Below are 13,143 nucleotides of genomic sequence, written 5' to 3' on the forward strand. Positions count from 1 at the left end.
TCCTTTCTATTTTGAGATACAAAACGAAACAAAAATTGGATCCCAAAAAACATGAAACAGTGTATGTATTTCCCAGAATGTCAAACTTTTCCTGGAAAGGGGTAAACAAGCTGTTTTTGTAAGTGAAGCTCCACAGAAATCTGTGGAACATTACAAGATATCCAATAAAACAGACACTGAAATATATTCAATAAACAAAATGTCTTTATTTATAATGTTGCAAAATTCACAAACGTCTATATTATAGGGCTAATTTCATAACGTGAATTCATGTCATGCTGTGATTATTTTTTTTTTTGGTGATTACTGTTCGTTCTTCATCGTGAGCTATTTACAAGCACCCTCACTCCTGACCTCTCCATATAATTCCACTGCTTTAAAATATGGTGATTGGTGGAACAGGAACCCGAGGTGTGCTGCAGCAGAATGGCCGGAATTTTGAACACTCTACAAAAAAATAAAAAATAAAAAAATAAATAAATGGCAGCACGTTAAATATCTTTGCTGAATATTAACACAGAAGACAGAAAGTGTCTCTAGCGCACACCCACACATACAGTAATTGCATTTCACTCACTGTGTTGTGTTTTGCTGCAGAGGCATTGGATCAGATCCTTTTTCTCGTGGTTGATTGTGGGTAAGAGTGGGATGGGACACTTTCTTTTGCCACTGGGAATATCTGAAACGTGAAAAGAAGGTGGTCACGGAAATTTGCTCCTGAAAACTCCAGTCGTAACCCTCTTTGAGGCCCGTTTGTCTGCTTTACTTGTCAATACAGTATCGTTCACAACAGCAACGAATTCATTAAAAAAAAAAAAAAAGGCCCTAAATGTACAACGGATCCTTTTAAAAATAGGAGCAGTTTTTATTTTGTCACTATTTGTTTTTCAGGCAGAGATTATGAAAACCTGGTTTGTCACTCACGTGTGCATCTGCATTTGCGGATTTCCACTTTGGTCACAGGAAATCCAGCAGATAAAGCTGTACACGATGGAAAAAGACCACAAACCATAAATCATATGTGAGGACCATTAATACATTACCCATCCACCCGGTACAACATTTCCTGTCAAATACAAACTCACTTACTAACCGTGGTGCTCCACAGAGCATATTTCAGCAGAGTCAGTTGTTTACTCTGATGTTGCTGGTGCATAAAACATCAAAACACACATCTGTGAAAACAAAAGTTACAAACATTTCTCTTCAGTGTACCTGTGCTGTCAGAGAAGTTGTCGACCAGAATGATGAACAGGAGAGTCAAACCTACGATCCTGGACATGGTGGCGGTGTTTTTCTCTGTTGGCTGCAAGGTGTTTGAATCATCCCGCAGGAGGGGGCAACTTTTATACACCTCATCCACGTGGGTCTGTAGATATTGGTCTTCCACGTCAGTCCAGGCATGTCCCATAGGGGACTTTCTTTTTCCTTTCTTTTCTAATCTCAACTGTGCATGGATTCATCCATAAAATGCGATGAACATGAAGATAGCACTCACTCACACACAAACATGCATAAAGGCTTTTCAATGGAAAATGTGGCCTGAGATATTACTGAAGCCACAACCCTTATATTCAGGTTTTTACTGGAATGAGACTTTAATAATAACATTTCAGATGGTCACTCTTCATCACATCTCCTCAATAGATGCAGTGGCTTCATGGTTTTGTTCAAAAGCAGTTGTAGAACTTCTCCAATGTAGACATATTTTAAATGATTTCAACTATTTTTTTTGGTCATCTTTATGCAGCAGCCTCCACTGTGTGCGGCTGTGTGCAGTTGCAACTTCATACAACTACATTGTAGTGTTTTAAAACCAAATTGTAATTGATTTATAATTTTAGCTCAGCCAATTTTATTTACTTTCCTCTTAGTAACTGCCGAATCCCCTGCTGTACAAACAGTCCTAAAAGGAAATCAGTTTCTTTTCTGTTTTACTTTTTTTTTTTCAATGAATGACATATAAATATGCAAAAGAAAGGAGTTTGGTTTTTTTTTCTTCTTTTTTTTTTTGGCTTCATCATTCCATTAGATGTAAATACACATTTCAACAGGAAATATTTTATATCTTCCGAGTATTTTCAGAAGTTAGCTGCACAACATGAGTTTGTTATCACTAACGGACTTGCAGGTTTGCTGTGCCTTTACGCACTTGTCCAGATTTAATTAACCTTGTTTAAAAAAAAAAAAAAAGAGATGTGTTCATCACAAGTGGCTTCTGTGTGGCTTCTGTGTGGCTTCACACAGAATGTGTGTCTGTGTGTGAGTCAAGAAATTGCAGAGGTAACTGAAGGGCATTAGGAAGTTGCTCAAACTAAAATAATTAGGAAAATCATTAAGGGATCATTGGCTCTGGTTCTGACTCAGGAACAGTGAGTCCACCTAACAGGATGCAGTGTTACTGAGTAGCCTTGTCAGTAAGTCATTAAATGTTGATGGTAAATGACATATTTTTTGTGTTGTTCTTTGTCAGGCAGCTCTTTATTCTTTATATGGACCTCAGGTTTCCAGTAAGTGAGCTAACATGAACTGCCTCTGACATAAAGCATTAGATGTGTTATCTGTGGGGGATTATTGAAGAGTGCCTCTCATTGGCTGGCGCCTGAGTCACTCTCTCATTACAGGAGGTGCGTAATTACGCACTGCGCCCTCAAAAACTTTGGCACACCTCCACTGTATAATCTGAAGTGTCAGCACTGTCCCTTATATCAACCGCACGGTGACGTCCACATGCCGCTATGAGTCCAGACACAATACGAGGAAATCCCCTAGGCCGAGAAAACGACGAGAGGTCCCTTTAAATCGACGCTTCCTCGGTGTGGTGCCAAGAGAGAGAGAGAGAGAGAGCGCTGATAAACAACAACACGGTTCTCAGAAGCCGCTTTTACCGGATCCAGCTCTTTACTGCGGCCTCGGAGAACAGGGGTGAGGTCTTTTTTTTTTTTTTTTTTTTTTAATTCTGTTTAACCGTATTTCTACAGGATCGTAGAGAAAGCGGTCAGTAAATATTGTTTTTAGACGCGAACGGAAAAGCACTTTATTTTAGTGAGTAGCTCAAACGGAAGACTCGTTACTGTACTGCCGGTTTTTGTACTAGGCAGGAAGGCATTTGCTACACCTGATAGTAGTAATACAGCTGAAAACAGTAACAGCGCATCGCTTATGTCAGTATAAACAGATGGAGAAGTGTTTGGCGCGCACTTGCCAAAAAGCTGTGCGCTCCCTGACGCACGCGAGCTATTTTTGACAGACGTGTTTACTTTCATTGACAGGCAACGAGGACTTTCCCTCTGTTATTTCCAACGTTTTGTCGTCGGCTGTCCATACATTCATTGTTGAATGCCATTGCGGAAGTGAGAAGCCTTTTCGACACGACACGAAGCTTAGCCTGTGCGGACATCTAGCGGCCGGTCAGGAAAAGGCGCCTCCCAGCGATGTACGGAGCTTCAGGTATCCCCGAGCTCATCCCAACCAGCGGGCCGCCGCGGCAGCCCGGTCCGGCGGCGCAGTTCAACCCGGGACACCCCCAGGTCAACGGCCACGGCAGCGGGCCCAACCCTCAGAGACTCGGACAGAGAGCTCCCAAACTGGGCCAGATCGGTCGGTCCAAGAAAGGTGAGCGATGAGATCTTTTTTTTTTTTTTTTTTTTTAAACAGCTGTTTGTGAGGACGGGTGCCCTCTTCCTCCTGTTTCCATATGAATATGCAAATAGTGTCAATGCAAACTGATAACACTACTTACACAGCTCATAATTACACAATGACATTACAAGCTGCAGCCACACCTCCACCACCATACACCTATAATATACACAAAAACATGACAGCATCAGACACATGATCTGTCCACTACATAAGTAACAGGTCTGCACTATATATTCATTATTTACAATGACAGTGAAGGGCTCCTTTTCAAGACAATTCTTTGTGGTGCTGTTGAACTGCACTGCAGTAGCCTATATGTCCATGTTCCCTAAACCCCCACACAAAATATTTATTCTAATACTCTTTATAATAACGCGTGATTTCATTGATCTTGAAGGTGCGTCTGCTCTCAAAAAGCAAGATGACAAAGCTTGATATCTACGTTTTGCAGAATGTGGTGGAGTTTTGATAGTTGCAGCACTAAATGAGTATAAACTCTACTGCAGCATCTGAAGCAGGGATGGTAGTTCAGAATAGAGAAATATTTAAAGAAATGGTTAGTCGATTTTGGAATACTCCCTTTAGCTTTTTTTTTTTTGTGCCTACGGTTGGATAAATTGACACTATTCTTATGTCTTTTCATATAGCTTAGCTTAGCATGAAAACTGACAACAAGCGTACATTTCTGTGTAACGGCACCTAGTTCACTGTGCAAAACCGTATGGCTCTTTTGGTTCATCTGTAACAAAGGTAAAGTGCAAAAATCCCACATTGTGGTTTGAAGTGGGTCCATGTGGGACCACTTCTGGAGGCAGTGAGTCGTGTGTTCATCTTTACACCCAGACAAAGAATAGTTTAGCACATTTTCCCCTGTCAGACAACATTTAGGACTCCTGAAAGGATGGGGTTCCCCCCCCCCCTTTGGACAAAGCCCAGCTAGCTGTTTCCATCTGTTTCCAGTCTTTATGTTAAGCTAAGCTAACCGGCTGCTGACAGTATCTTATCTAACTCCTTGCAATAAAGCAAATAAGTTTTGTTTTTTTTCCAGAATGTTGAACATATTGTAGGCAAGGCAAGGCAAGTTTATTTGTAGAGCACATTTCAACAACAAGGCAATTCAAAGTGCTTCACATAAAAACATAAGGCAAAAGGACATTTAAAAACAATTAAGAACAGTGATTAAAACATTAAAAAGAGTCATTAAAACATTAAACAAGCCAAAAATAGAATAAAAGCAACCAAAAAAAAAATGTAAGAGAATTTACCCCTTTTAATTTCTGTATATCTACCATAATTTGGTTTGGTATGTATCAATGCATTCTTGGCTCAGAGCTACACACTCCTGACCTCTGACCTTTCCTCTTCAGTGGAGCTAGAAGATGAAGACCTGGAGGACATCATGAACAACAATGGGCAGTGTCCTGTATCCCTGTCACCCATCTCCTAAACTTCACCTAGAAGTGCCAATGAAAATAAAAATCCCCCCCGCCCCCGGGACGCCAAACTCCAAGTGTCCTACTGAAGCTTCTGATGGCTCATTTAAGGCTCCAAAACGGCTCATTTAACGCCAACTGAGGCCTCGGCCCTGACTGTACATAGTGTTTATTTAACTTACCTTTGGTCAGACTGTGAATGAATTGTATTGCATCGCTCTCTCTACTCTATACCTCGGTAGGTCGTAGACTTTGAGGACATGAGAAAGATTTGGAGAATACTTTTCAGAGCTTCTTAAGGGCTACATTTCTTAAAGTTGCACTGAGCAAATGGTTAGAAGACAAGCAGCCTCTGCCCTGCCTGTTTACTGGTGAGGGTCACTGATTGTCTCTGTGTGAGGAAGCACAAGCCTGTTAATGTGTATCACACAGGTGAAATGTTCAGCTTTGGTTGTGCAATGACTATCATTCTCTACTCTCAATGATCCATGTGGTGTACTATTATCCAGTGGATGAAAGCTCGCTATTTACAGGGAAAAATGACTACTGCTAATTATTTATTGTTTAAAAATGAGACACTTTGTTGTGTTGCTATGGCTTCTACATGTTTTTTACTTGTTTCTAAATGCATATCGCTTCAGTCATCTATACCTGAGATTTATTATGTTTCCAAATAGTGCACTTTGTGGGAATGCCTGTTATATGCAGTGACATGTTGCAGAATTCTATGCATGAAGTCTGTGAAAGCATCAAAACACGTAGCTGGTATCCTGTTATTTAAGGGCTATGTAGTTTTTTTCCAACCACCATTTTGCTCTTTAGCTCATGCGGAGTCAGTGCTCATTGTTGGCTCATTGCTCATAGGTGGCTCGGGCTGCAGACTCAGCAGTAAAATATCATAAACAAGGACCGATTTATGGAGTTTTTGTTCGTTTTCGACGGCAGGGTTTTCCAGTTGGCCACACGACTGTGAGAAAATGTGTACAGTTGAGATTATTTTCAATGGATTGCCAAATGACACTTAATGCTTCATCAGGTTGCTAATTATGATAGACTCTGATTGGCATGCTGAACTGTAACAATGAACAAAACTTATTTGTGTTATTATTTATTTATAAAGCACTAATCTGCTCTTGGAAGTACACTTGCGTGGCGTCATAGCTTCAGTAAGACTATTTAAAGTTATGTCAAACTTTATGACTACAGTATGAGATCATAAAAAAAAACAAGCAGCCTCCGATTAGCTGTCACTGCTGAGACAATCTCACACTGTTTTTTTTTTTTTTTTTTTTTTTTTAAAGATTGCAGTGGATCTGGGGCTGAGACGTTTCTGTCTGTAAAAGCTGATGTCATGTTACTTTGTTGGCCGTGAAGTTGTGACTAGTTCACTCCTGTTTTTTTGCGTAATGGATCTCATGTATCTCACAGCTCACTCTCTGAGTCAACGATTGTTGTTTGAGTTGTGGTTACCTTTTGCATGGACATGGTCGAGTTTTCATGATGCATCTCTAGAAATAAAGTATGATTCTTTGTTGAAACTCCGTCTCGTGCAATTTATATATTCTGACATCACTCTGCAGATTCAGTGATTTAGAACGGTTGTCGTTTCACACATCTACCACATACAGTATACTAACAGTGTTTGTGGAGGGTACAAACAATATGTGCCTAAAAATGTCATAATATAGTATGTCATCCAAAAGGGCATGAAAATGTCACATTATAGCATGCGGTCAAAAGTAACATAAAAATGTCATACTGCAGCATGTCGTACAGAAGTGCATCAAAATGTCATCCGAAAATGAGAAAAAAAAAAATCACACTATGGTATGTCTTCCGAAATATGAAAAAAAAAGAAGTCATACTATAGCATGTCGTCCAAAATATGGAGAAAAAAAAAAAGTCATACTATATTATGGTAATGTTCAGTAGTCCAATTTACAGACGTTCCCTAAACGTCTCACCAAGCCAGCTCGTGGTCTGAAAGTCCTGGCGGACGCACGTGGCAGAGCCCTTAACTCTGAACCAGGCACTCACCTACCGGAGACCCCGCAGCTGAGACAGGTGCGGCAGGCAGACAAGATGTGGAGCAAAGTACGACATTTTGTTGAGATTCCCAAGAGATATCGAGCGAATTTAGCAGTATTGTAAGTGAGAGTTACATGCTGAGTCCTCACCGGGAACAACTCCGTCTTCCCAATTAAGTGGATCATCCAGGTGAGTTGCTACCTGAGGTTAGTTAGCCTGTTAACTTAAGTTTTGTGCCAGAGAATTGTGAGTAATTTACTTTGAGGAACATGGCCGACCAAAAACCAGTCAGGTCAACAACATTTTGTATGATGTGAATTAATTATGGTCCTTGTTACGAGCTGTTTTAGCCTCTCCACCGCGTAAAGCACGACGTTGCCGCTGCTGACCTCGCCGTGAAGCAGGTAACGGTGTGCGTGTTGAATTTGTGTGAAAGTTACTGTGTATGTTGTAAAAGTATGTTGAATGCCGAGTGTATTGTTTGAAATTGAGGAAAAATTAGATAATTTAGTCGCTGATATGACGTAGATCAGGGGTGTCAAACATACGGCCCGCGGGCCGGATCCGGCCCGCCAGGGGATCCAGCTCGGCCCGCCGGATGACTTTGCTAAGTGTGAAAATTACAGAAAGACATAAATTGCATTTCTATGAGAAAATGGAGGTTTATGAGTACAAACGTTTTTTTTTTTTTTTTTTTTTTTTTTTTTTTTAAATCGATCCAGTAATTGCTTCAAAAACAGCGTAAATGGGCTGATGTCTGAATTTTTGGTCTTTATGTTTCTAGTTTATTGTAGAAAGATCTTAAAATAGGGTTTATCATCCAAAAACCTTCACCAATGATTTAAACAAAGATAAATATTGTTGTTATGTATGCGTTATTATGCTATGATTTTACTCGTCTGGCCCACTTGAGATCAAAGTGGGCAGTATGTGGCCCCTTAACTAAAATGAGTTTGACACCCCTGAGTAGATAGTAGGGCCAGGGTTAGCATCACAGCATCATCATCCCTTTAGTAAAAGATGATGTGCTACAACAGCGAGGATTACGTATATCATGTCGTCCAAAATGTGTTAAAAAGTCATGATATATATATTTTTTAAATTTTTTACGACATTTAATAAGTATGACTTCCGTTCAATTAATGGAAGCCAACACAGTGGTGCAGCTGTCAGCGTTGTCGTCTCCCAGTCTAAAGGTCCAGGGGAGTCCCGCCTTTGACTTTCTATGTGCAAAACTAATAACCTAAAAGTAAAGTTTGTCATCCATAATAATGATGAATAACTTATGCATGTTGTCCATAATGTAAAACATTACATTCAAAGAAGAACATGCAATTCTGCACACTAAGTTCCAGGCCCCCTATCCAACCTAGAAGCTCCTGATTGTGAAATGACAACCCTTTTGCTCTCTTTATTGCATGCTTATATGACTTCTATGACTTTTAAACATGTTATAGAAGTGGGATCAACGGTGCAGTGGTTGGCATTGTTGCCTTCCAGTCAGAAGGTTGCAGGTTCGACACCCGCCCTGGAAAGGATGATTTTAACATCTTCAATGAAAAGCCACGTCAACGGCAAGAATTGAACCTGGAACCATCTGACTGGGAGTCAACAGCACTAACCACTGCACCACCTTGCTGTCTTCATTAAAAAAAGTTTAAAAGTCATATAAGTTATAGAAGTCAGACAAACATGCAGTAAAGGGACCACAATTTTACAGTTGCTAGCGTTGTCATCTCACAGTCAGGAAGTACTGGGTTCGATCAGGGGCTTGGGACTCTGTCTGTGGAGGATTGCATGTTCTTGCCTGGAGTGTGACTTTGTCACATTTACGACTACATGATGTTTGTTTTACATCATGGACTACATGCATGATAACATGCATAAGTTAGTCGTCCATGTTTTGGACGACATATTTAAATTTACTTATTACTTATGCAGGAACATGCAAATTCCACATAGAAAGTCCCAGGCGGGGATCGAACCACGGACCTTTAGACTGTGAGACGACAACGCTGACAACTGCACTATTGTGTTCCCTGACAAAATTTGAACGGAAGTCATACTTATAGCATGTCGTCAGAAATATGGTCAAAAAGTCATACTATAGCATGTCGTCCCAAATATGACCAAAAAGTCATACTATAGCATGACGTCCCAAATATGGTCAAAAAGTCATACTATAGCATGTTGTCCCAAATATGAACAAAAAGTCATACTATAGCATGTCGTCTGAAATATGACCAAAAAGTCATACTATAGCATGTCGTCTGAAATATGACCAAAAAGTCATACTATAGCATGTCGTCCCAAATATGATCAAAAAGTCATACTATAGCATGTCGTCCCAAATATGACCAAAAAGTCATACTATAGCATGTCGTCCCAAATATGACCAAAAAGTCATACTATAGCATGTCGTCCCAAATATGACCAAAAAGTCATACTATAGGATGTCGTCCGAAATATGACCAAAAAGTCATACTATAGCATGTCGTCCCAAATATGACCAAAAAGTCATACTATAGCATGTCGTCCCAAATATGACCAAAAAGTCATACTATAGCATGTCGTCCCAAATATGACCAAAAAGTCATACTATAGCATGTCGTCCCAAATATGGTCAAAAAGTCATACTATAGCATGTCGTCCCAAATATGGACAAAAAGTCATACTATAGCATGTCGTCCCAAATATGACCAAAAAGTCATACTATAGCATGTCGTCCCAAATATGACCAAAAAGTCATACTATAGCATGTCGTCCCAAATATGACCAAAAAGTCATACTATAGCATGTCGTCAGAAATATGACCAAAAAGTCATACTATAGCATGTCGTCCCAAATATGACCAAAAAGTCCCACTGAGGAGGGTTGCCTAATTTATTTGTTGAGAGCACCACCTTGTGGACGTGGTGACAAGCTGGGGGGAAAAAAAAGTGCAAAACTGATGTGCTCAGTGCGTCTTTGATTGTGTATTTGTGGTTGTTATGAATCAGACTTTACTTTGGATTCAAGTTTTGTCTACTACATCGACCAGGTTTTTAATTTTCTTTATTCTGGGGCTTGTATGCAATCTACCAATCATGGCTCAACATGTAATGTGTTGGCACTTGCTGTAACAGAACATTTTGGTTGGGCATGTCGTCCCAAATATGACCAAAAAGTCATACTATAGCATGTCGTCCCAAATATGACCAAAAAGTCATGCTATAGCATGTCGTCAGAAATATGACCAAAAAGTCATACTATAGCATGTCGTCAGAAATATGACCAAAAAGTCATACTATAGCATGTCGTCCCAAATATGGTCAAAAAGTCATACTATAGCATGTCGTCCCAAATATGAACAAAAAGTCATACTATAGCATGTCGTCAGAAATATGACCAAAAAGTCATACTATAGCATGTCGTCAGAAATATGACCAAAAAGTCATACTATAGCATGTTGTCCCAAATATGAACAAAAAGTCATATTATAGCATGTCGTCCCAAATATGACCAAAAAGTCATACTATAGCATGTCGTCAGAAATATGACCAAAAAGTCATACTATAGCATGTTGTCCCAAATATGAACAAAAAGTCATACTATAGCATGTCGTCCCAAATATGACCAAAAAGTCATACTATAGCATGTCGTCCCAAATATGGTCAAAAAGTCATACTATAGCATGTCGTCCCAAATATGACCAAAAAGTCATACTATAGCATGTCGTCAGAAATATGACCAAAAAGTCATACTATAGCATGTCGTCCCAAATATGACCAAAAAGTCATACTATAGCATGTCGTCCCAAATATGACCAAAAAGTCATACTATAGCATGTCGTCCCAAATATGACCAAAAAGTCATACTATAGCATGTCGTCCCAAATATGACCAAAAAGTCATACTATAGCATGTCGTCTGAAATATGACCAAAAAGTCATACTATAGCATGTCGTCCCAAATATGATGAAAAAGTCATACTATAGCATGTCGTCCCAAATATGGTCAAAAAGTCATACTATAGCATGTCGTCAGAAATATGACCAAAAAGTCATACTATAGCATGTCGTCCCAAATATGGTCAAAAAGTCATACTATAGCATGTCGTCAGAAATATGACCAAAAAGTCATACTATAGCATGTCGTCAGAAATATGACCAAAAAGTCATACTATAGCATGTCGTCCCAAATATGGTCAAAAAGTCATACTATAGCATGTCGTCAGAAATATGACCAAAAAGTCATACTATAGCATGTCGTCAGAAATATGACCAAAAAGTCATACTATAGCATGTCGTCTGAAATATGATCAAAAAGTCATACGATAGCATGTCGTCAGAAATATGACCAAAAAGTCATACTATAGCATGTCGTCTGAAATATGACCAAAAAGTCATACTATAGCATGTCGTCCCAAATATGGACAAAAAGTCATGCTATAGCATGTCGTCCCAAATATGACCAAAAAGTCATACTATAGCATGTCGTCCCAAATATGATGAAAAAGTCATACTATAGCATGTCGTCCCAAATATGGTCAAAAAGTCATACTATAGCATGTCGTCCCAAATATGGTCAAAAAGTCATACTATAGCATGTTGTCCCAAATATGAACAAAAAGTCATACTATAGCATGTCGTCAGAAATATGACCAAAAAGTCATACTATAGCATGTCGTCAGAAATATGACCAAAAAGTCATACTATAGCATGTCGTCCCAAATATGGACAAAAAGTCATGCTATAGCATGTCGTCTGAAATATGATCAAAAAGTCATACGATAGCATGTCGTCAGAAATATGACCAAAAAGTCATACTATAGCATGTCGTCTGAAATATGACCAAAAAGTCATACTATAGCATGTCGTCTGAAATATGACCAAAAAGTCATACTATAGCATGTCGTCCCAAATATGGACAAAAAGTCATGCTATAGCATGTCGTCCCAAATATGACCAAAAAGTCATACTATAGCATGTCGTCCGAAATATGACCAAAAAGTCATACTATAGCATGTCGTCTGAAATATGACCAAAAAGTCATACTATAGCATGTCGTCTGAAATATGGACAAAAAGTCATACTATAGCATGTCGTCCCAAATATGACCAAAAAGTCATACTATAGCATGTCGTCCCAAATATGGTCAAAAAGTCATACTATAGCATGTCGTCCCAAATATGACCAAAAAGTCATACTATAGCATGTCGTCCCAAATATGACCAAAAAGTCATACTATAGCATGTCGTCAGAAATATGACCAAAAAGTCATACTATAGCATGTCGTCCCAAATATGGTCAAAAAGTCATACTATAGCATGTTGTCCCAAATATGAACAAAAAGTCATACTATAGCATGTCGTCAGAAATATGACCAAAAAGTCATACTATAGCATGTCGTCAGAAATATGACCAAAAAGTCATACTATAGCATGTCGTCCCAAATATGGACAAAAAGTCATGCTATAGCATGTCGTCTGAAATATGATCAAAAAGTCATACGATAGCATGTCGTCAGAAATATGACCAAAAAGTCATACTATAGCATGTCGTCTGAAATATGACCAAAAAGTCATACTATAGCATGTCGTCCCAAATATGGACAAAAAGTCATGCTATAGCATATCGTCCCAAATATGACCAAAAAGTCATACTATAGCATGTCGTCCGAAATATGACCAAAAAGTCATACTATAGCATGTCTTCTGAAATATGACCAAAAAGTCATACTATAGCATGTCGTCTGAAATATGGACAAAAAGTCATACTATAGCATGTCGTCCCAAATATGACCAAAAAGTCATACTATAGCATGTCGTCAGAAATATGACCAAAAAGTCATACTATAGCATGTCGTCAGAAATATGACCAAAAAGTCATACTATAGCATGTCGTCCCAAATATGACCAAAAAGTCATACTATAGCATGTCGTCCCAAATATGGTCAAAAAGTCATACTATAGCATGATGTCCCAAATATGACCAAAAAGTCATACTATAGCATGTCGTCCCAAATATGACCAAAAAGTCATACTGTAGCATGTCGTC

The 13,143-nt window shown here is 39.1% G+C and overlaps 1 protein-coding gene across 1 annotated transcript; it reads left to right on the forward strand.

The window, feature by feature from the left end:
• Window positions 1-2,663: 2,663 nt before the first annotated feature.
• LOC138204066 (uncharacterized) lies at window positions 2,664-6,616 on the forward strand. The gene is made up of 3 exons (XM_069159179.1): window positions 2,664-2,925; window positions 3,273-3,615; window positions 5,013-6,616. Exons 2-3 carry the CDS (start codon window positions 3,435-3,437, stop codon window positions 5,090-5,092), a joined length of 261 nt encoding a protein of 86 aa, XP_069015280.1. The 5' UTR covers window positions 2,664-2,925; window positions 3,273-3,434; the 3' UTR covers window positions 5,093-6,616.
• Window positions 6,617-13,143: the final 6,527 nt, after the last annotated feature.

This window comes from Embiotoca jacksoni, unplaced genomic scaffold (genome assembly GCF_022577435.1).
Source record: "Embiotoca jacksoni isolate LCO1_2020_lvr unplaced genomic scaffold, fEmbJac1.0.p SCAF_24, whole genome shotgun sequence".
Lineage (NCBI taxonomy): Eukaryota > Metazoa > Chordata > Actinopteri > Embiotocidae > Embiotoca > Embiotoca jacksoni.